Here is a 22,794-nt window from a genome sequence, read left to right as displayed (position 1 = left end):
ATTATTCCCCCATGGAAGCCACACTGCACATCCCCACTGAGCTGGTATTTCAGGAGTTCCAGTGGGAGCTGGAAGCAGCAAGAAATGAATGTGTGTGTGGTTTTTGCATGGCAGTCAGGAACATTCTGAAGGCCAGGCCCTTTGCCAGCCAGAGTAAGGAGCTGCTTTCACAGCCTAACTGAGGCCAGGCTTTCTGCCAGCAGAAAATAGTTTACTACATGGACAAAGCAAATTTCAAAGACTTTGAATTGAATCATTGCCCAAATTCACCTTTTCTCATTGCAGATTGTCCAAGAAACTAAAGGTTTCTTCAGGAATTAAGCATTTTAGAGCATGGCACGTTCCCTGATTTTCTTTCATTAAGGGAAAATATCTCTTTGGCATCTCAGGTATTTCCATTCCAGTATTTTCAGCATTTCAGCTACATAAATTAACCTGCAAATGAATACAGACTGTGTTTTCTAATGGGAAAAAAAAAAAGCTTTGGCTTCTGTTGTCTGATGTAGAAAGTCTGGTGATACAAAATGCAAATGTGACTTTATTGCTGCCCCTTTCACCACCATCAGTCCATGTACTGCATTTGTTAAGCAGTGTTTGCCAATACCTTGCTTTATTTCACCAAAGCCTTCAGAGAGAGCTAAAGGGCTTATTTTATAAAGATAACTGGCTTAGTTATGGCTTCTGAGTGTCAGTTACCTTCCCTACTGAATATAATGCTACTCAAGTCATTCAGAAACAAGAGAGCTTTGTAGTTGTCTGCTTTAAGCTGTACTATCTCATTTGTAGATAATCCATGTCCTCTTGTTTTGTCTGTGCTTGTTTTTTCTCAACTTCAAACTTAACTATTAAACTACAAGTGTAAAACTGTCTCTTACACAATTTACATAAACACCAAAAGGCAGTTACACCTTCCCTCAGCTTTAAAACAAGCTGCCAGGATGCTCTGAAACAAAAAAAAAAAAAAAAAAAAAAAAAACAAAACAAAACAAAAAGCCCCTTATCTTCTGCCTTCAGGGCAGATCTGTGCCTACTTTCCTCTGAATTTTTGCCTCTGCACCTCCAACAGGAAATCCTGGTGTGAAATTTCTCAGAATCATTTCTAAAAACTTGACTCTAATATATCGTCTCATCTACCATGGCATTAATATCCTAAGGGACCTTTGACAATTCAATAAAACATTCATTCCAGAAATGCTTTTGGCTATTTTGAGTCAAGCTGGGCTTCTTCACGCTTTTCTGTGTTGGAGCCCTCAACTTACATTCAAATAGCAACTTAACATCACTAGCAACTATATCCATTTCAATTTTTTTTCCTCTTCTATCAGGCTTTATGGTGCTGGAAATCAAGTGTCCCACAGTCTCCTGCAAAAACTATTTGTATTCTGACCTTCTTTTTGCACCTTTTATGGGTGATGTGGCACAAATTGTAATTGTCATGGATCAATGACACAGACTGAACTCCATAACATCACATTCATTATTAGATGCTTTCCCCAACACCTTTAATGTTACATTGGAGCATCTCACAACATTGCTACTGGAGAAATGCAGCTATTCCCATGTTGGAGATGGTGAGTTGGACAGAGCTGGGAGGGAGATCTGCTTAAGGGTAGAGGAGTTGAACATAATTTTGTAAAGTCACAGGTGAACAACCCAGTCACTAAAGGAGAAGGAGACTCTTGAGAGAAAACATGTGTTGAAAAATCATAGAATTGTTGGAAAAGACATTTAAGGTCATTGAGTCCGTCCATTAACCCAGCACTGCCAAGGTCACCACTAAACTATGTCCCCAAGTGCCACATCTGCACGTCCTGTAGGTACTTTATGGGATGGCGACTCCACCACTGCCCTGGGCAGCCTGTTCCAATGCTTGACAGCCCTCTGGGCAAAGGATTTTTTCCTAATATCCAATCTAAACCTCCCCTGGCACAACTTGAGACTATTTCCTCTCATCCTATCACTTGTTACCTGGGAGAAGAGACCAACTCCCCCCTGGCTACAACAACCTTTCAGGTAGTTTTAGAGAGCAGGAAGTTCCCCTTCAGCTTCCTTTCCTTCCAGGTTCTTCTCCTATCCATCCTACACCTGCCAGCAGGGAGTGGGCAAGGAGAGGTCACCAAGCCCTGCACCGTGGCAGGAGCAGTGATGACACACTGGCTGCCTGTGCTAGGCTGAGATCAGGCAACAAAAGAACATTTGGGAAGGCAGGAAGGAGCTCCTGCCCACATGGGCTGGGCAAAGACTTCCACAAACATCTGACTTCTTAAAATGCATCCTCAGTGTTATTCTGTGCTTTCCTCACATCCAAACATTACTGTCATTTTAAGAATATAAAATCCCCTGCTTCGTTTTTGTCACAGAAAAATATCGTTCTTAATTTAACAATACACTGCCACATTCAAGAGAGCAGGTAAAACTGACAATTGTCTTATTTCTGCTTCTGGTTTGAAATCCTAACTCTAACCTTTACTTGTTATTTAACACTGGGTATATATTAAACCTCACCATTTTCTCCTACTGATTATGCAACGAGGACAGAAGGGATAAGGCCCAGATCAACAGCTAGATTTTCACTAGATCAAATTCTCTTAAATTTTTGTGCTTGTTCTTTTATTCATCAGGCTGTGATGTTTCTCTGTCTGCTCTTGCCCACCATTCCCACCCTTTGAACAGGACTGGAGCTACAGATGGTATTTTGGCAAGGTAGACTGAGAGCTGTGGTGGCATCACATGTTTTTAGAGGAGGCTTGAACTGCTGATACCTCACTGTTGGTGACCTTGCTCATGTGTCCTTTGGACTCAACGTCTCAGGGCAACCAAGTGAACAACAGAAATAGCATCAATTGCTGCTTCCCCACATTTCTGATTTGCAGGAACCATTTTCTCCTGCTTTCTGGACCGATTGCTAAAGAAATACAGAACTCTCCCAGATATTCAGAGCACCATTATGTAACTGAATCTACCAAATGGAGCGTTTATACTGAGTTCATCATCATGGTGTCTGAGCATCTGTTGTATTTAAAATGAGAAAACAATTTAAAATGCAGTGTTTAGTCAGAAAATCCTGCACAAATCCAGAAACTATGATAGACTCATCTAATAGTGGTTTTTTCCTACATTGCCCCTATTCTCTTTTAAGATGCAACTTTTGCAGATGATGGGTTGGGTCAGTGCCAAATTACAGCTTGCAGTGAAACTTCCCATCAGCCAAGACATAATCAACATCGAGCATTTGAGCCTCAAACTGCATTTTGATCCTCACACAAAGTGAATGGCAGAGCAGTGTCATTTATTTATGTTTACCCAGCTCTGGCTCATCTGCTAACGATGAATGACAAGAGTGGTTGAGTGGCAGGTCAGCCAAAAATACCCACGTTTAGAGCAGTCGTGGCTGTCAAAAATTCCCCCAAAGTCACTGAACAACCAGCTCCCAGACACATTGATGCACCTCTGGGGCTCAACTTGGATTTTTCATTCCTTGCATTTCCTACTATGTGGAACAGAGCCCAAATGATCGTGAGTTTTGCAACAGCTCCAGCAGCATTTGGATGGCAGGAATCCATCACTTTTTGCTTTTGGGTTTTTTTCAGCCTATCGTTTACTTAATTTTTTGGTGTCAGCACAAAGGTGAGAGTTCTAATAGAGAATTCTGAGACATGCACAGCCAGTCTGACCTCTTCAGCCAGTAATTTGTACTTTTTACTGTAGTCCTGTGGATGCTTAAGAGAAACATCAAGTTTTAAATATTATCTAAACTAGTCTCATTTACTACTTGCAAATAAATTGATGTAAGATTTAGAAAAGGAAATTAGTATCTAAAAATATTAAAGAGAAAGACAATCTTCTACGTTTTATTTGGGTCACGTTTTTTATATTTTCTAGCTGCAATAGTTGCATATAAACAAGGAATAAGTATGTTTTTCTCTATAAGAGCCTCATCAGTGTAAGACACCAGGTCAGCAGCCAAAATGGCATCTAGAGATAACTATTTTAAACCTAAAGCAGGTTATAGCAGATCCTTTTTTTTACCTGTGTTTTTTGTAAGAGCTGTAACACTTGCTGAAAATAACCCAGTGTTCATGACTTCCCAGGGAACCCTGGGTAAAGCTCAAGGTTGAACACCATTTATTGTAAGTTAGTTCTTGTTACCAACTGGTCTAATGGAGTGTTAGACACCATTTGTAGTTTCACTGCTAATACCTAACATTATTTTTAGTAAAGCAGATTTTGCAGCCAGGTATAGCTAACCCCTGACTGCATTGCCACTTTACTGCACGATCATTATTGCATTTCCCTGCACAGCTCTCTGCTCAGAAGCAGGAGAAAACTGAGTTCCTTCCATGTGTTCTTGATCTTATTCTTTTAAGTAAAAAAAATAATTATAATCTCTTTTATTTATCTAGGATACAGTTGTTGGCATATTGCTGAAAATGGGATGACAAGCCTTTCTATTAAACCAGCAGCTTATATACATTTCCTCTAAATCACAAAATAACTCTCAAAAGCAGTAAAAAACCCCCAAAACTAAACAAAACACATTTGTCAGCAACAGCCTAAATAACTTCAGATTTAATAGAACATCAAAGAGATTCAGAGATATAAAATCATTTCAAACAACAGGTTTTTTTGCTTTTCTCCACAGTTTAATATAACAAAGTTAATATTTTTAATCAAGTTTAATCTTAAAACCACAGTAGTCTCTTAAAATGCCAAGTAAACTGCTGGGAGTATAGATGGTCATGTACAATTGATGTCACCAATTTACTAACAGAGTCAGAGCACCTCTCTGCTGTGGGCTCATAAATAAAGAATAACTGGCAGGTAGATCTGTGGATTATTTAATCAGGATGTGGGGAAGATCACTTTGTTAAATCCTAACGTTTCACGGCAGAGTATGTGACTGTGAGTAGGAGTTTATTCTTCAAAGACTATCACTACAAAGACAGGGAAATTTCCCTGCATCACTGCCAGGTGTTGGTCCAAGGAAACAAGACAAATCAGGAGCTCAGGTTCCGAGGAGCCCTGTGCATGTTCTCACAGCTGGGGCTGGACCTTTGCATGAAGCAGGAGGTACATTTAATTTAATTTAGCACAAATGTAAATAAATTTTGTCGGTCACACAAACTGCCCAGATCTCATACCTGTTTGTATCCACTAAATTAATACCATAAATAACTCTTGGGTGATACGACCTTACTGCTCTTTCCAAAGGGTTTTACAAGACCTGTAAGAGCAATATTTTAACACTGGAATAGCAATTGTTGTTATTAATAGCTTTTAACTCAGCAAAATTATTTTCCTCACTGGACAGCCACCATGAAGAAACTACATTTCTTTTGCTGTTTTCATTAAACTTTGGATAAACAAAAATGTATAATTTTCTTTCTTTAATGAGATCTTAGACACTTCTTACAGGGACTCTGAATCAAAACAAACATTTAACTTGTCTTCTTGGGCAATTTCATTTGCTTTTGTTCCCTGCTGTGCTGGAAACATACTTTGTGCTTGTTCTCAATCAGGTATCCCAACAGTTTATCAGGTAGCACAGCATTATACAAATATTATGGTTACAGATGAGCTGTTCCCCGCTGCCATTTACTTCATGCTTTACCTCCCTTGTCATTTACAAATCAAAATGTTTATGCACTCAATTATAGCACTTGGAGTGAGAATAAAGGGTATTCTATTACTCCCAAGAGAACTATTTACATCTGTGTGTAAAGTATTGTGATACTCTAAATTCCCTCCGTTTTATATCACTGCATGTCTTGCTGCAGCAGAACTTCTGACAGTGATCTAATGTTTATAAAGGGGTTACACATGCACACAAATTCTGTAATTCAGAGGGTCTTTGTCCAAGTTAAAAAATTGCTAAGACCTTGCTGAAAAAAGGTCCCTGGAATTTTTGGCACCTATCACCATCAACAGCAAAGCCTGTCCTTCTGCTTAGCCAGAGAGCCTCAGCCAAATGCCACACAGAAAATATCCCACTCCCAACTCTGCCCAAGGATGCACATTTCACCCGGGGGAGGGATCAAGAAACACAGCAGCACACACTGGTTTTGGTGTGCCAAAACCAGTACAACCAGTATGATCCTGTGAGCCCAGGGCTGAGCTTCACCAAAGCACAGGCAAAGAACAGGTTATTGCCACGATAAACACACATGCACACGTGTTGGGAAGGGAGTTAGGTGTTTTCCCTGGAGTGGTCAGAACATGAGCCATAATCTGAGCCCATCCATATTATTTTGCCCCAAAGGCAGTGCCTGCCAGACTGTCACCAGCTCCTGCTCCTCCCCAGCACCACCAACCTCAAGAGGCTGAAAAGTGCTGTGCCTGCTGCTGGTCCAATGTGCACATTCTTGGGTGATGGAACAAGGGCACTTTCTGGTTTTTCATCAGCTAAAAGAGAGTAATTAATCTTAATTCTCTTCTTCTTCCTGAAAAACAGAACTTCTGTAGCTGGAGGAAAATAAAGAGCTATCAGTTGTTCTGTGGCAAATTAATCTTAAAGGGGGAATCTTCCCGAGAAAATCAATAGCTTATAACAAGATTCAGGATAGTGTTTGAGCCCTGAAACTCAAACTAGACTCAAGGGGTACTTTCAGCATTGCAAGTCTGCTCCTGTTGTGCTTTGCTTTAAATACAATGTCATCATTTGAAAAGTGAGATTTTCACATGTGAACAATTTTAGTTACGTGGGGCTTCACATTCCTGAAAGACTCCAGTGATATTTTATACAGACCACAAGCTTACAGGGATTTTAGGCACTTTAAAGAAATTATTCTCCAAAGAAGAAATTAATACTGAATTATATTTTTTTCCTGTAGTATTCTGTATTTCAGACACCTTTGTTCATTTGTACCTTTCTAAATAAGCCTGTTTCACATGAGAAACTTTGAAAATAATATCCCCTTACATGGTCAACCTTTTTGTAAAAAAAGACAAACCTAATGAATTTAACCATGGTGCCATGGAAACAGCTTTAGAATTAATTTAGGTGCAGGGAAGAAGGATACAACTCTAACACAGAAAAAGTGACAGATTTGAGAAGAAAAAAAGTCTCTCTTCATTCAGCATGGGGATCTTTGTCTGGCCTGTATGTGGTTATATATATATATATATATATATACACACACACACACACACACACACTTGAGGGGCTTTATCTCTATAAGCCCCATCAGTAAAAATGAGAGTTTGATACTGACCCATGGCTGGAAGAAGAATCTGTTCCTTGCTTTTTACCCATTCCTGCACTCAGCATTTTGGTTTGTTATATAAAATGAGTTTAGTTGATTCATTGTTATTCTGAGACTTTGTACAGAAGGAATTTTAGTCTAAAGCAGATTTCATCACTTATTTCCTTGATAATTCACAAGCTAGTTTGGTTGCCAGAGTGAAGAGTTGTACATAAAAAGAAAAATATATTACTAAACCTAAAAATTTCAGTGAGAGCACAGTCCCCAGAACTGTGATGTTATCAAAGTTCAGTAGTAGCACAAAGTGATGACTAATGAGCCCTATAACCTCTCTGTGCTGTAGAGCAAATGCTCTCATTAGTTCTTCATGAGACCTTCATTTGTCCTGCATTCTGGTTGTCAGAATTTAGTAGAGAACTCCAATGGCTCTTTTGACAGTTTTATTTTTTGGTTTCCATTCCAGCTTGGTTTGTTTGCTTGCCTTAAAAAAATGCCAGTTTCTAATTGGCATCTGAAAACTGAGATCTTTGGGTGAAATAAAGCTGACTACCCTTTCAGCTAGTTAGAAGTACTTAACTGCCTCAAGAATTCATTGAAGTTGTTAATTTTTTTTTTTTTTTAAATGGCTACAAATTGCAATGAAAATGTAACAGCGTCCAGTGATCCCAGACAAGCCTAATACCATGGTTCTGTTCTGGGTAAGATATTTACATATATATAGAGAGAGAAGAACTGTACCTTCATAATTTAAAAGTTTCAGCAAATCATAAAACCGAAAAGCAAAAGGGAAACTGTGGGAACTAAGGAGAAACTGGTTAACAATAATACAGTGAGTGCCTAACTGAAGGAGCCTTTATAACCAAATTTGTAAAATCTGGGGCCAATGAATATTAGTATCTTGAATTCTGCAAGTGCTGGTTTTAACATTTCCAAACCCATATCCCATATGTTTCTTCAAATATTTCAACCCCTGACTCCTCTGTGTTTGGCTTGAGGCTGAAAAGTAGAGATTACTTGGTGCCTATGGCATGTGCTGGTGGAACAGGGAAATGATGTCAACCCCTGCAGTGCAATTCATAACTGGATGTGGGTAAATTCACTTACTGGCAATTTAGAAGAAAACATGCTGGTGCTGTGCCAGCTGGAGCCAGATGGTGACTGAAATTATTAAAATCACGCGTGCTGCAAATGCCTGAAAAATCACACTGTTATAAAATCCCCTCAGCATGGATGGGATCCTGATACAAACCAATGGGTGTATGGAGAGTATTTACAAACACTGGATGCTGTGATTTGCTGCTGGTTCATTGTGATCTTTGACTTCCCTGTTTTCCAGGTTCAGCTGATCCACTATAACCACGAGCTGTACACGAATGTCACAGAAGCTGCAAAGAGCCCTAACGGGTTGGTGGTAGTTTCCATATTCATGAAAGTAAGTAGTCAGTGTTATTGGCTCCTAATATATAGACAGTAGGCTTCTGTTCCCTGAACTGTAAATGTGGGAGTTAGACTCTTCCTTATAGTCTAGCAATGCCTAAAGGCTCTGATCTGGAATCCAGAGGCAGCACTGTCCTGAACTGAGCACACCATATCTGCTCTGAAGTATTTGTAATATGAGGGAAATTAAAAGGGATAAGGGAGGAGAAAAAAAAATCCCTGACATCATAAACATCACTCATAACACTTTAATGGCTATGACAAATGCTACTAGCTTTGCAGATTTATTGTTTCTTCATGAAACGTTATTCATTCAGTTAAAAGTAAATCTCTCCTAGCAGGTTGAGGTGCTGAGCAGGAGGGAGTTTGCTCTTTGGACACAAGCTGATGTTTCAAAGTCAGCAAAATCAGTTTCTTTCATAATGTTATTCAAAACCTCTTAAACTGTCCAAACTCAAAGAACACTAAAAGTCTGACTTTTAATATCTTGCATTTCAGAGAGCTAGAAAGACGTGAATTTTTGTCATCTTGTAGTCTCCAACCTGTTGCATTCAAGACATAGTTAATTCTATGACTTAGTGATCTACCAGTGAACTCAAGACTTCATAATCTACTCAAACCTCTCTAATTACACTGGAGAAACCTTTTCTCTGATTTTATATGAAGAATGAAGTTCCCTCCTCAAAATGTTGTTAATAATCTGCCATTTAATCAGTCTAAAAAAGCATGTACTTCTGAATAAGTGCTTCATGCTGGAAGAAATAACTTCCATCATCACACCTGACACATTGGATATCTGTTACTTCCCTTTAGTACTCTAATCCCATTTCATAAAGCTCCTGACAAAACATTGACCTCAGAATTAAAATGTGCGTTTCACAGAGCATATTGAATAATTAGATATAAAAGGGCAATTTTCACGCAGGCCTAATATCTAAGAAAGATGTTTAGGCTACCTTTTCTTTTTTTCATCCAAAATGTATTGTATCATGACCCAACAACGTGACTTGAATTCATGAAAAGGGGAAAAATTGAAGGAAGGCTTCAAAGTAGCCTGGAAAAGAGAAGACAGAGGGAATCTTTTCCATGTCTAGAAGTATCTGAAGGGAGGGTCAGAGGATGGACCAAGCTTTGCTTGGTGCTGATGAGCAATAGGACAAGAGGAAAAGAGGGAGAAACTGATAGACAGGAAGTTCCACCTGCACATGAAGTGTTCCCTCATATGTTACCCACATGTAAAACAAAGGAAGACAGCTTTCATTTGAAATAGTCTGCTACAAGGAAATTATATTTCTCAATAAATAGAAAAATAATAGAATACTGTATGAAAATCCTGCCTAATTATACCAACCACCTGCAAAACCCATCACAGCTGTTGGAGAAAAAAAACCCTGTACTCATGGTTTTATTCAGGCATCAGTTTCTATTCACCCTGTTCTCCCATCCCTATTTTTGGGGGATTTATTTTTGGATACCAACTTTCTACCAGGGTTTCTTAGAAAAACAACTAAGTAATTATTTCCTCTTCACATAAGAGTGGGGGGGAAAAAAAGGCAGATCCAATTTGGAGGAGTGTCAGGAGTGAGCACGGAAAGGAAATGTTTGTGAGAAGGCTTTGCCATTGTTTCCTTTTCTCTTCTGCAGGTATCTGAATCATCAAATCCATTTCTAAATCGTATGCTTAACAGAGACACCATAACGAGAATAACGTATAAAAGTAAGTTTCTTTTCATTTCCTCTGGCTCACAGCTGCATGATTTCTGTATCAAATACTGGATTTAGTGATCCACTCAAACAGAAGGCGCTTGGTCACGGGCAAAAGTTCCAAGTTTGCGTTGCCAGCAACTCTGCATGATAAACTCAGGAACGGGAAAAATCCAGTTAGGTCATCACTTTATCAAGAGAATTCCGAACCTCAAAGTCTATTTTATGTCTGAAGAAGCAATAGATTATTGAAATTATGTTTGACACATACACATACTGTATTCACACAGGATGCTCAGGAGAAACTGCCCACTGTTAGCAATAAAAGGGACATGCAGAGCAGCCTGGATCATATCAAATCAAGCTGTATCTAGATGGTGCATCTTTAACTGTGGATTTAGTATTCATCAATGTTTTCTTTTTGTACAGAAAAGTTATGACATTCCTATTCAACTATTGCTACACTTAATGGATATAGAAAGAGGTTGTTAGCACAGCTTGTATAGTTGTTGTATTTGCATTTGGAAAGCCTTTAATTGATGATGCCCTATAATTTCATGTTAGTATATTGACCTTGTGGTTATCTAGAGCTTAATTAGGATAATTTAGAGAAAGTAATGAAAAATACATGTATCTCAATGCAACAAATTAAACCTCTTAATCCTGAAAATCTCATTCCCTTTGTCAAATATTCACTTGAATTCTGAACTGCCATTAAGTCAATAAGTTCAACAATACCAGAAATTAACTTTTAGAAAGTACACAGCAAACTGAAAAAACTAATAGCTGCTTGTCCTGTCCTACAACACACACACCTTTCATCCCACTGATGTTTCTCTGATTTTACCTGACAGTTAACAAATCTTGTTACATCTTTGGTCCAAATAAGACACTTTTATAATGATAAAACTCAGTTCTCCACAGTACCTATGGAAAGACAGGCAACAGAGGGTTCCCCTCAGAATGTTTCTTCCAGATTGTTCCATCAGTATAAAATGTCATCTTCTCTGCATGGAAGCAAGAGATTAGCTCCATTTTTCAACTGCCTGTCTTGATTCCTTGGAAAAACACAGCAATGCTGTTCTCTAAGAGTTTCCTGCCTACCAGTGCTGCCACTGCAGCATCCTGGAGACAGGACATTATTGTGCTTTTTCCAGCTCTTTCACTGACAAATTCCACATTCCCAGCTTCAACCCATGGACCAGCCAGAAGTTCCCTGACTGTGCCACTGCAGAAGCTGCTGTTCCCAGCATACAGACACTGCTGGGTCTTACACACCGAGTAAGAGAAGGCTGCTACTCCGTGTTTCCCAGCACAGCAGCTGTACCTCACACATTCCAGGTGTGTCACAGCCCTGGCTGTGCTCCTTGGCCCCACATGCTGCAGTGGACAGGTTGTGATTAGGGACATAGAGCTCCACAGGGCAGGAAGGCACCTGCAGCATTTTTCTTCTTGCCTGTGTGAGCCTGGAACCATCACCCACAGCAGCAGCCAAGTACAGCTTCCTAATACCAAATATTTCATTTGTATGCTGCACTTACAAGAGGACACTCCTCCTCTCTGGAGCTGTCAGCATCCTACAACCCTTCATTGCTTGTTTTGTCTCCTTACAAGAAAAATGCAATTCCCATCACACCTCATTTGGGTTTGCTAAATGAAATTTCGCATGAAGATGAACACGTAACAGAAGGTTGCAAAATCAGTGATTAACTGTTTTAATTTTTAACCACTGTTTTTGGTAACAAGTTTATCTGTTAAAATGAAACCCTTTGTAGACACAATGCACATGATATTCTGCAGGGCATTGGGTTACTTACTGTAGTAACAAGTATTGACTGGGAATTTTTAGTGTAAATTGGGAACGCGAAAGTGTTATTGAAAGTAATTTTGCAGTTGTCTTGCATGATGGATTATAGCATCATTGCTGAAAACTAATTTTACCTCTTACATTGCAAGGATTTCTATTCTGCCTTTAGCTGCTGGAGCTTTTCAGGTTGTGCTTTAGGGGTCCACTGCTGAAGTCAATACTCAGCACGGTGCTGACAAAATGACCAGGCCCAGTGCTCAACAGGAGCGTGGAGGGAAGGATGAGTGGAGCACTGGTTCAGAGTCAGGACAGTTTATAATATAAATAGAGTACTTTTTTTAAAGAGCAGCAACAAAATTAAGAGCTGTCTTTGCTGCCACATGAAATTTCCATGGGCAAAATGCATTACAAGGGAAATTTCCACCCTTAGATATTAATGGCTACAGTGAAGTAAAGTGGACCCCAAGGAATTTTTAAGCAGATTTTAAATGCTTATTTTATTCTGTTATCGCAGCCCAAAGAATCTACTGTGAGCTGGTTGAAACAAGGGTTCTTTCAAGCATGCTTTAGTCAGAAGCTAAGTGAATATCTCTAAAGAAAAACTGCTTTGTTATTCCTCTTTAAGTGTGCCATTCAAGGGGATAAGTTAGCTTTCTTTCAGAACAGTTATGCTACATGAGCTTTCATCCAGTGTTTGCTTAACACTGGATTCCCAAAATTCCATATGAAAATTTGGGCTTGTTGTTCTCCTCCAAAATACTGCCACACATTCAGCTAGGCAGAAAAGCTATAAAATTCTGAATTTCCTCAGATTCAGTCTTTAGTTATTTTAGAGATAATATATAAGTGAATAAAGTATTCTGATTTTAAGAGACTATCCTGAAAATCTTAAGATGCAGATTTCTGGGGGGAAAAAAAAATCTGGAAAAATAAAATAATAATAATTTTTCCAGGTTCATGTTTCAGTGTGTTCTCTGAAGGACTGAGTTCCTGCAGCTCCTGTCACAAGCAGTAAAGGCTCAGCACTCCCCAAGCAGATTCCCCAAGGGTGTGAACACCTTGGGTGTTCAGAATGACTCCCTGTCAGCCCAGGTCCAAGAGACTGGGGAAGGCTGGTAAGCAGGGAAACTCTGCCTCAGGATTAAAAAGCTGAGGATCTCTACATTCTTATCCTGTAAACCTAACACGGGTCCTTTTCTGGGTTATCATGGTATGAACTTCAAAATCAGATGTCCCTTCCTTCACTCAGTAAACAGTGTATTCCCTGTAAGTAGTATTGTTTTACAGAGAACATACAGAGAATTTGCTGTGAAAACTGACCCCACACGCCTGTTACAAACCTAGGGATAAAAGGATTTCCATCGTTTGCTAAGTAAATTGTCAGAGTCAAGGCCTTTATGTAAATGAATACAAAATCTAATGAAATCTAATTTGTATAGAGAAGAGTTCATGGGTTCAGAAATCACCCTAAGGCAGCAGCAGATCAAGATAAACAGACTGTGGGCTGTAGACAGGAATGATGCTGAGAATCTAGTAAATGCTGGATGGGTTTATTAAAAGAAGTTTATCACTGGCAAGAGATCACATGGGATGATTTTGACCATTTTGAACTACATATTTGCAATAAATATAAGACAAGACTTTGAAGTGCTGCAGTGTGGTTTTAATGCCAACCCACCAATTCTGTTTTCAGTTCTAGAACAGGAAACTTTTATCAGGATGGGGGGAAAAGGCAGACCTGTTCGTGGGGAAAGTGTTGATAACCATATCCTTCTTGTAAAGTATTTTCTCATGGAATCATCTGACTTCCCATGGGAATATAACCTATATACAGGCATTAATAAATAGTGCTTTCACTTGGGCAAACTCTTATTTTATTCACCCCTATCTTCCACTCTTCCTGAAGTGATACTTACCTCCAGTTTTCCATTTCAATATCCCTCATCTGTATTAATCTTCAGTTAGATTTCCATCTCCTAGTAAACATTCAGGGCAAATTCTACCTGGTTTAAATCATTTTAGCCCAACCGAAGCCACTACGACTGTGAGAAAGCAGATCTGGTCCTTGGAGGTTGCAACAATCTATTCTGCCTGACTCGTGCCATTTGGAGCTAACACACCACTCTCCATGGTTCATAAATGAGGAACAGGATGTTCATGTGGGAAAGGGAGAAGTGTGTGATGACTCATTGAAAACTGGCATGAAAAAAAAAAAAGCATTAATTCTCTTCTGATGCAATTCTAGCAAAGTTACCAGTGCACTGCAAATGATGTTTTTAATGAATAGGACACAGGTGTATTCAGTCAGCTCTAGCTGTTCAAGCTGAGCTGCATTTTGACTCTGATTTCACACTTCTGTCTAGAAAATTTGGGTTTAGAAAGACTATCACAGGCCATGGGCCAGTGAAGACTGAGCATGTCAAAAAAGGTGACAGTCAGCCACTTCTAGGCAGACACTAAGAGCACTTGCCCCTCTGCCTGAGGATCCAGCCAGCACTGCCATCACCCTCGAGCTGCAAGAACGGGGCAGAAGGGGCTATTTCTGACCAACACCAGGGGACAGGCCAAGATTTTATTCTGTAAAATAACAAACATGTTTAAAATATGAAATAATTGTAAGGCACTGGTCAATGAGGCAGAAAAGTTACACTCTCACCTTGACACTTTAACTGATGCTGTAGCTGCTGATATTGCTACCCCAGAACCCTGTACCATGCTGACTGCACTGTGTTAAAATAAAAAACAAGGTCACATTTGCTTTGCCTGTGTTCTTTGATTTTCTCTTGCCCAAAACAGTAGTCTGGAGTCCTTTTTTATTTTTCCATTAGACTGTAGGAGACAAGCCTTTTGCTCATCTAAGTTTTGTCCTTCAGCTATAATATGTTAAATTCAGGTTAAATTACTCTTTTTTTTTTATAAACTTCCTTTCTCTGCAAATTAAGACCAGCTCATCTTGTGCACTGAAAGGGGAAATACACCTCAATATGCAGCTTTCCTTGCCTATATTTTAGTGCTCACTCTGCAAATGAACCTAATTGAAGACAATACACACGAGTGAAGGTGTGCAAAGAGATCTCAGGAGGTTACAGCTCGTAACCACCCCAGCTTTCTCTGTGACACACACTAACAGCAGTGTATAAGCAATAAAGCATGTATATCCCAGAGTATTTCCTATGGAAGAACTCCTACAGCCTAGGATTTGGCTGGGAAATCTGAGTTTTAGTTTTGACAGCACTGCCAAAAATGTTGTAGGGCCAGCACTGCCCAAGGGAAACAGTGCACGTGGGGTAGAAAAGGCTGGAGGACTTTGATGAATTCTGAAAGATAGAACCACATCTCATTATATTTTGGTGCATACCCACAGAGTAAATTCTGTTGCAGAGGGATACCTCGTTAATTCCCAAGGAGATTCACAATAAAAGCAGGGACCCTGGTATTTCTGGAATATTTTCCACCCCGATTTTAGCATTCTCAGTGAGCTCCCACTGCATCCACCCCCACTGTGCACATGAAAGGCCAGCAGGCTCCATCGAGCAGCTTTATTATCATGCATTAACCTTAACTTCCTCCTGTGCTAGAAGAGCAATTAAGTTTTAACACTCTTGGCCTTCCCGAGGCTTTGTGGAGCAAAAATTGTTAATCACTCCAAAATATGGAAAGTGCACATTCTCCAAAGGCTGCTGCATCTCAATCAATAACTGCAACTTCAAGAAGCTTTTAACTCCCGCTCTTAAATGAGATTCAGAGTTTCCCTGTGAATTCCTGTGCTCAGCTCACAGGGGTGCAGCTCAACCCAAGCAGGATTAGTGACTTGGTGTTGCTTTTTCTTGTCCAAACTGGAGCATCCAGATGTGTACATTTGTTAAACCTCACACCTTGGTAAAACTAAAGATCGTGTTCTGGAATCAGGATACATCAAAAGGGTTGTATATTTTTTGGTGAAGCTTTTGTTTTACCCCAATTGTTTTCCTTCTTTTCTCTCCAGATGATGCATACTTACTACAGGGGCTTAATATTGAGGAACTTTATCCAGAGACATCTAGTTTCATTACGTATGATGGGTCAATGACAATTCCACCCTGCTATGAAACAGCAAGCTGGATAATAATGAACAAACCTGTCTACATAACAAGAATGCAGGTAAAATCATTTAAAAATTACTCAATCTAATGTAGGTACAAAGTAATACTTTAAATATATATTCATAGCTTTACATTAAAAAATAGATTCAACCTTTTGCTGTAGGGATCTCTGCATGCATTTTATACAGTCTGCTAAAGCACTGAAGGGGTTTTTTTTTCAAAATGGAAATATTAACTGTTTAGAGCTCCATCAGTATCTTTAAGGTGGGCCCTACTGAGTGGTTTCCAGCAGTCTCTTCTGAGCTAAATTATTCTGTGATGCTATGAATAGTTATTTGGGAATTCTAGAACAAGTACAGCAGTGTTGCACTAAAATAACTGAGGTTATTAATTATAATAGAGGCCATTCTTAGGTCAGAATAAATTTGTGTTGATAGCACATTAATGGGACAGCAATACAATATCTGGGGCCTCCTTGAATAAAAATCAGCTAATGCCTTCTGGGACAGAATAAAATGACAGGATAGACACAGCAAATACCTTCAGAAAAATTAGATTGATATACTGAAGTCCCTATTAGAGTACAAGCTGGATAAATCATGCAAGAGAAAAGACAATTTCACAGTCAAAATTACACTGTTGAGGAAACACACCAGTGGAAAAGTCTCAGACTGCATTTCTGTACGACTTGCTTACAATCCAAGGCCTGACATCAGAAAACAGCAAATTTAACACCAATCACAGTCTTCTTCAGAGTTTCCATCAGTGAGGTGCCTACAGAGCTGTGAGCTGAACTAAAACCTACTCTCTTGCATACCAGAACCCCAAAGGAATACTCAAACCACCATCTGCCTGCCCCAAGCATGCAGCAGAAGCAATCTGGCCTGAGAAATGAAATGACAAACAGTAAAACAACCCTAAATATCACTCTGGGATTTAAAATCATATTAACATTGTAGATAAGATGACTTTTAAAAGCCTGAGATGTTTTATTTTTGTGATATTCCTTCTGTCCAGTTTTGTCTGGATGGAGAGAAAGCACTTTGTTTCTTTTCTAAATGGGTAATTTGGGAGAAGGACACAGCTGAAGCACAGGCAAACATGCTGAATATTCTGTACTTTTCAAACACAGGACCTGAATATTTTCCTACAAGCAACATTTTTAGTCACAACCCTGATGTACAAAAAGAGGATTAGAAAATTTCTAGAGTCTGTGCTACTACCTATGGGTTATAATCTCATGATACTTACTCCTTGTCATGCTTTAATGGTTAGTTACATCCTCCATTATTAGTGCTGCAAATTGATTTCATGGAGTAGTTACTAATTACCTTGGGTACTCAGACTGAAAAAAGAAGGCACAGCTCAAGTTTTCCCTGGAAGTTGTTAAAGATTTTCAGTATATAAAGCCCAGCTACTGGATTTCTCCATTTAAGCATTAAATGCCATAAGCAAACCTCTTAAATTGTATGCTGACATGGAAAATATTTTCTTTTTATGATTTTAAACCAAAACATTTTGAGGATTTCTCATTTACGGATTGCAGCTTTTTTAACTTCTTTGGTTTTGCTTGACTTTACCCAACTAATGTGCCTTTAGCACAGTTACCATAAGAACCACTGCTGCCTGCAACCAACCACTGCTGGATACAGGGGATGACTCTAATTCCCTCTGATCTGTAAAACCATCCCCAAACGAGGCCAGAGTCTGCTGTAAGAACAATAATAGTCACAGCACAGACAATATCATGACAGACCTGTCAAGAGACAGAGGATCTCCGTTTTTAACATCATTAATTTCATGACTCCAGCAGCAGGACTGTCAGTTTTCCTTCCATCCTGACTGCCCCTACCTGCTTCTTGAGTAACATCAGCCAAAACTGGGGCTTCTCGACTGAAAGTTACACTAATAGCTACAAAACTTGGGAAATTAGCTCTTGTCATTCATAATGTTCATTTTCCCTGCACCAGCTGCTGCCATCCAGTACCATGGATTCCATTTGTTTCCTGCTCAGCCAAGGATACCTCATACCATTTTCATTTACTCCACACAAAACTAGTTTGGTTTGAAACGGGGCTCAGAAGCAGAGGACCACAGAAGGAACAGTTTTAACTCTTTCAAACCCACCTCTGAGTATAAACTGCTGAAATTCTCTTTTGCTTTCACATATTAACTGTCCTATTTAATAGTCTTGTGTTGTTGGTTTTGTTTTTTTTACTTGCAGGAAAGACCAGCACTAACCCCCCCTTGTTTTGTATTTTGTACAGATGCATTCTTTACGACTGCTAAGCCAGAATCAGCCATCACAGATATTTCTGAGCATGAGTGACAATTTCAGACCAGTCCAGCCTCTCAACAACCGATGTATCCGAACTAACATCAACTTTAGTTTACAGGGAAAAGACTGTCCAAACAATAGAGCACAGAAACTACAGTATAGAGGTAGGTTCTGCCTCCAGAATAACCCTTTCTATGCCTAGACTGAGCTCTTTTCTTCGAGAAATCAAAGCACATAAAGCACACAAATAAAAACACTTAAAACTCCAGATCTGGGGGAATAATGGTATCTCAAACATTAAATGTTGGAAACAGATGAAACATGCCCAGAAACATGCAGGAAACATGACAAAAAAAAAAAAGTCTTGGGACATCTAATGTGATTTTAGAAGCAGATGGGACAGTTTTCTTGCCTCATTTTAAAGTCTTCTCACCTTACCAAGTGCATTTTGCTCTGTTTTGCCCACCCACAAAGAGGAATGAGCTAATCTTGGTGACAACTGATCTCAAACAAAAGAATATATTTCACTTTAGAGGTGCACCACCCTAGCAAGCACTCAAATGGAGAAGTGTGGTGTCACACGATGGATGTTAAACAATGAACCAACTCAGTCACCTGCAGGTAGAGCCTGACACTGCCACAGCTGCAGCTCACAACTGGCCTTTAGTGTGTCTCATGCACCTCTTAGCCTGTGCACACAGTTGTGTTGCCTGAAATAATGGTGTAAAAGTGCCTTCTCAGCATTAATATTATGGTTATGAAGGAACAGCACTGAAGGTTGGAAAAGAAAGCACATTTTCAGCAGCGATGCAATGGCTGAGTTACAACACTTCAAAGGAACAGTCACTCAGACTTAATCCTTTTCCAGAAAGAGGAGGAAACTGAACCTCCTGGCTTTTTAAAGACATTTTAAGTGCCTAGTACCCTGTTAAATCCAAGCAGTTTTGTATTTGGAGTTTGCTGAAGCCTAATGGTTTTTGTTTCTCTTTCAGTAAATGAATGGCTCCTCAAGTAAGACAGAGCAGGCAGAACCCGTAACCTCAGTGGAATGCTGCTGCTGGGAACTGACACCATCTGGAATGTACCAAACCTCACTCTCTGGGTTCACAACAGCACGTGCTGTGGGAAAAGAGCTGCCATGCTGGAAACTCAACTGAAAATTCATTCATATGATCGGTGGAAATTAAAAAAAAAAAAAAAAAAACACACACACACAAAAAAAAAAAGTAAAAAGACAGTATTACAGTAAATGTGATTACAATTTTCCTGAACTAATTTAGAGTCACAAAGAAAGACTTTTCAGCCTTTGTACATATGAAATTCTTCCTCTTTTCCCCCCCTCCCTCAATTAAAAAAAGAAAAAAAAAAAAGAAAGAAAAAAGGTGGCTCGGTACAGCATCAAAGTGGAGTTGTGTTCTGTGTGCCAAGTAATCCTTGGAAAGCTCTCATTATTTCACTATCATTAATGGATCCTGACAAGACAGAACAAGACTACTGTAAAGGAAACTTATTTCTAGGTTATGATCTTTCTGTTAATTTAATTAAAAAAAGGGACAGACTTTGAGAGATAAGTATTGTAAATATATCACTGCAGAATATAAAGGAAATTGAAATATTTCCCTCTGTCACATATCTGTAGTAGGATTTGCCAAAATCAGAATTGATCCATTTTCTGTTTCTTGTTTTACAACAGGTCATACGTTGTGTTGGTTACTATTAACAACTCAATAAATGTGTTTAACAAATTAATTTAGTAAACTTGCTTTGATTTATTTTTTCCTTTCTGAAATAATAAGCCTCTACTACTTGTGGCTGCATTATTTGTGTTTTTCTTTTGGTTTTCTTTTTTTTTTTAACTTCCCTTTTCTTTTTGCAGCCAGTTTAAGTGAGTTAATGACAATTAGGAATGCACTTAGAGCTGGTATAACTTTAACTCCACTTTATGGTCCATCATTAACAGGAACTGGGCTCAGAAGCAGAAAGCACTTGAAACATATCTCAGTTTAAAATTGCCATTTTCCTTGCTGAAGCCATTATTGGGACAAACATTCAATCCTGTAAATTGGTGGTGGAAAGGGATATTTTTTCTTTACAGATAAAGCAGGAGCTGACCAAGTAAAAGCAAATGCCTTTTTTCTTGTTTATAATGGTCATTCACTGTGTTTGGTTACTGTCAAGAACTCAATAAATGTGTTTAACAAGTTCACATAGCTCATGTTTCACCTTCTTGCATACTGAGGGATTTTTTTAATTTATTTTTTTTTTAATCTGGAGAGGGAACAAACCTCAGGATATTCCATCCCTAATGCTCACTTTATAACCCATAACACATTGAAGTTGACAGAAAATACCAACTAATTGTTTATACCAAATGGAAGAACAGGCACTACAAGTGTGAGGAAACTGAAGCACTGTAAGGCAGTTCTAGAAATTGGAGGCCAGCAAAATTTAACATAAACACATTATTTCATCTGTGGCTGAAGAGAACAGTGCAAGCACCATGAGACAGGGAAGCCCAGAGTCTGCTGCAGGAAGAGGTTTGGAAAGCTCGCAGCTCCTAAAGTGAGATCATGCACGGACTGGAGTTCAGGGGACCCTCAGAGTCAGGATGTGGATGCAGATGGAAACCTGGGAAGAACCTGAAGTTATCAACAGCTCAGTTGCTCAGTTCAAGGTGCAGAGAAGGCACCAGTGGAGGGGCTGTGACACAGGGGGGCCGTGTCTGCAGCAGGGTCGGGGCTGGTGGCCCTGGCCCAGGATCCTGGTAACACACACATATGGTACCTGATCCTCCAGTTATTTCATTTTAAGTGTTTCAGATGAACTCCCTGGACCGGTGTAACACTGTGCAGTGATGTGAAAAATCCACAACACGACCACAGAAGTGTCACACAGCAAGTATGACACTGCAGATTAACATCGTCAAACTCTGCCGCTGAAATACAGCAAAATTGTCACCTCAGGTTCACCCAGCTGATAAAACTGATAAAAACTGCAAGTCACGTGAATTCAGTATTTTTGAGTTGCCACAGTGATCTGTAACTTTTAAACTAGTTTCTACTACTGGTTTGGGTGGTTTTGGGTCTTTGAAGCTTCTCCCAGGTTGTAAAGTTACTGAGAGCATAAAATCCACAATGTTTCAATCTATTTTTTTGACAAATATCTGGCAGTTGTTGGTCCAAGTTTGTCAGTGACAGAAGGTAGGGAAGATAAGCCAGGCCTCCATTATAAAACTTTTAATAAGTAATAAAACCTATTTTCTATTTTACTGAAAGCTGATTGAAGGGATTTAGGGGGAGGGAGAGATATGATAGAAAGGACTAGTCCTAGGAAGGAGTCATGCTGTGCTTTGGATTAGGCTGCAATATAGGAGCCCTGCAAGCAGAAATGAAGCAATCATACAGGAACACCACAAATATATTTGTCAACATTTCCAACCCCATTTTGTGAGCTAACGAACTCCATCTTGCCATGAATTGTTTAGGTTTTTGTTCTAATCATGCAATGCAGTGGAAATAGACCGAACTAAAGCTTAGAATTAAATATTTTGCACATTCCTCCTGGTATTTCAGTAGTGCTCACGTTTAGACACCTGGCTCCAGTTTTTTAATCAGGCATGTGGCTCTGTCAGGAGACACTGAGCATCCAAAGGAAGCCACACCTTATCACAAAGCAAAGAGAAAGTAATAGCCAAGTTTCATAAGCTCAGTTTTTCCCTTAATTTAATCCAAAAGAAAAAAATATTCCTATGCAGAAAGTAACTAAAAGAGATCTGTGGGACAAAGGCAGAAAGCAAAGACCTTCAGCACAACGGAACCTATGGATACCATGCATGTCTGTCTTTCCACCATTCTGTTCCAGCTTTAAAAGCCAAACCAGCAAGGAAACATCTCAAGGATCTGCCTAGAATCTTGGGTATTTTATTGTAAAACAAACTCCTACAAAACAAAAAGCATCTTCTATCACTATTTAAAACATCTCACTTTTCTACCGAGTAGATACTCTGGGAGGAGAGGGGACAAGGGAAATTGTGCTGAAAAATTGAGACCTGAGATCAAGGCACTGGGAACAATTACACTTGGAGGTGTGAAAGGTTCTACTCCCTGTTCTGATCCAAACACTCAAACACAGACAAGGAACTCAATCAAAAAGCTAAGTTGGCCAGCTTAGACCACAAGAACTTAAAAAAAAAAAAAATCAGCCGAATTCTTGTTTTTATGAATAGAACTGCTTGCTCTGAGTGTCCACACGCTGTTCCTCATCTTGGCCTTAAGAAATGTCAAC

At 39.3% G+C, this 22,794-nt stretch overlaps 1 protein-coding gene across 2 annotated transcripts in view; it reads left to right on the top strand.

Annotated features, from left to right (window-relative positions):
* CA10 (carbonic anhydrase 10) overlaps nucleotides 1-20,716 on the top strand; it is a 186,957-nt gene extending 166,241 nt beyond the window's left edge. For both annotated transcript variants that reach the window (XM_064676013.1, XM_064676014.1), the window contains 5 exons: nucleotides 8,539-8,634; nucleotides 10,284-10,356; nucleotides 16,136-16,290; nucleotides 18,500-18,674; nucleotides 19,503-20,716. In XM_064676013.1, the coding sequence (XP_064532083.1) occupies nucleotides 8,539-8,634; nucleotides 10,284-10,356; nucleotides 16,136-16,290; nucleotides 18,500-18,674; nucleotides 19,503-19,525 (522 nt within the window). In that variant the 3' untranslated portion in view covers nucleotides 19,526-20,716. The remainder of the gene's footprint in view (nucleotides 1-8,538; nucleotides 8,635-10,283; nucleotides 10,357-16,135; nucleotides 16,291-18,499; nucleotides 18,675-19,502) is intronic.
* The last annotated feature ends 2,078 nt before the right edge of the window (nucleotides 20,717-22,794 follow it).

Source organism: Pseudopipra pipra, chromosome 19, assembly GCF_036250125.1.
Source record: "Pseudopipra pipra isolate bDixPip1 chromosome 19, bDixPip1.hap1, whole genome shotgun sequence".
NCBI lineage: Eukaryota > Metazoa > Chordata > Aves > Passeriformes > Pipridae > Pseudopipra > Pseudopipra pipra.
Note: the sequence above shows the minus strand (reverse complement) of the source record. Positions and strands in the feature narration are given on the sequence as shown.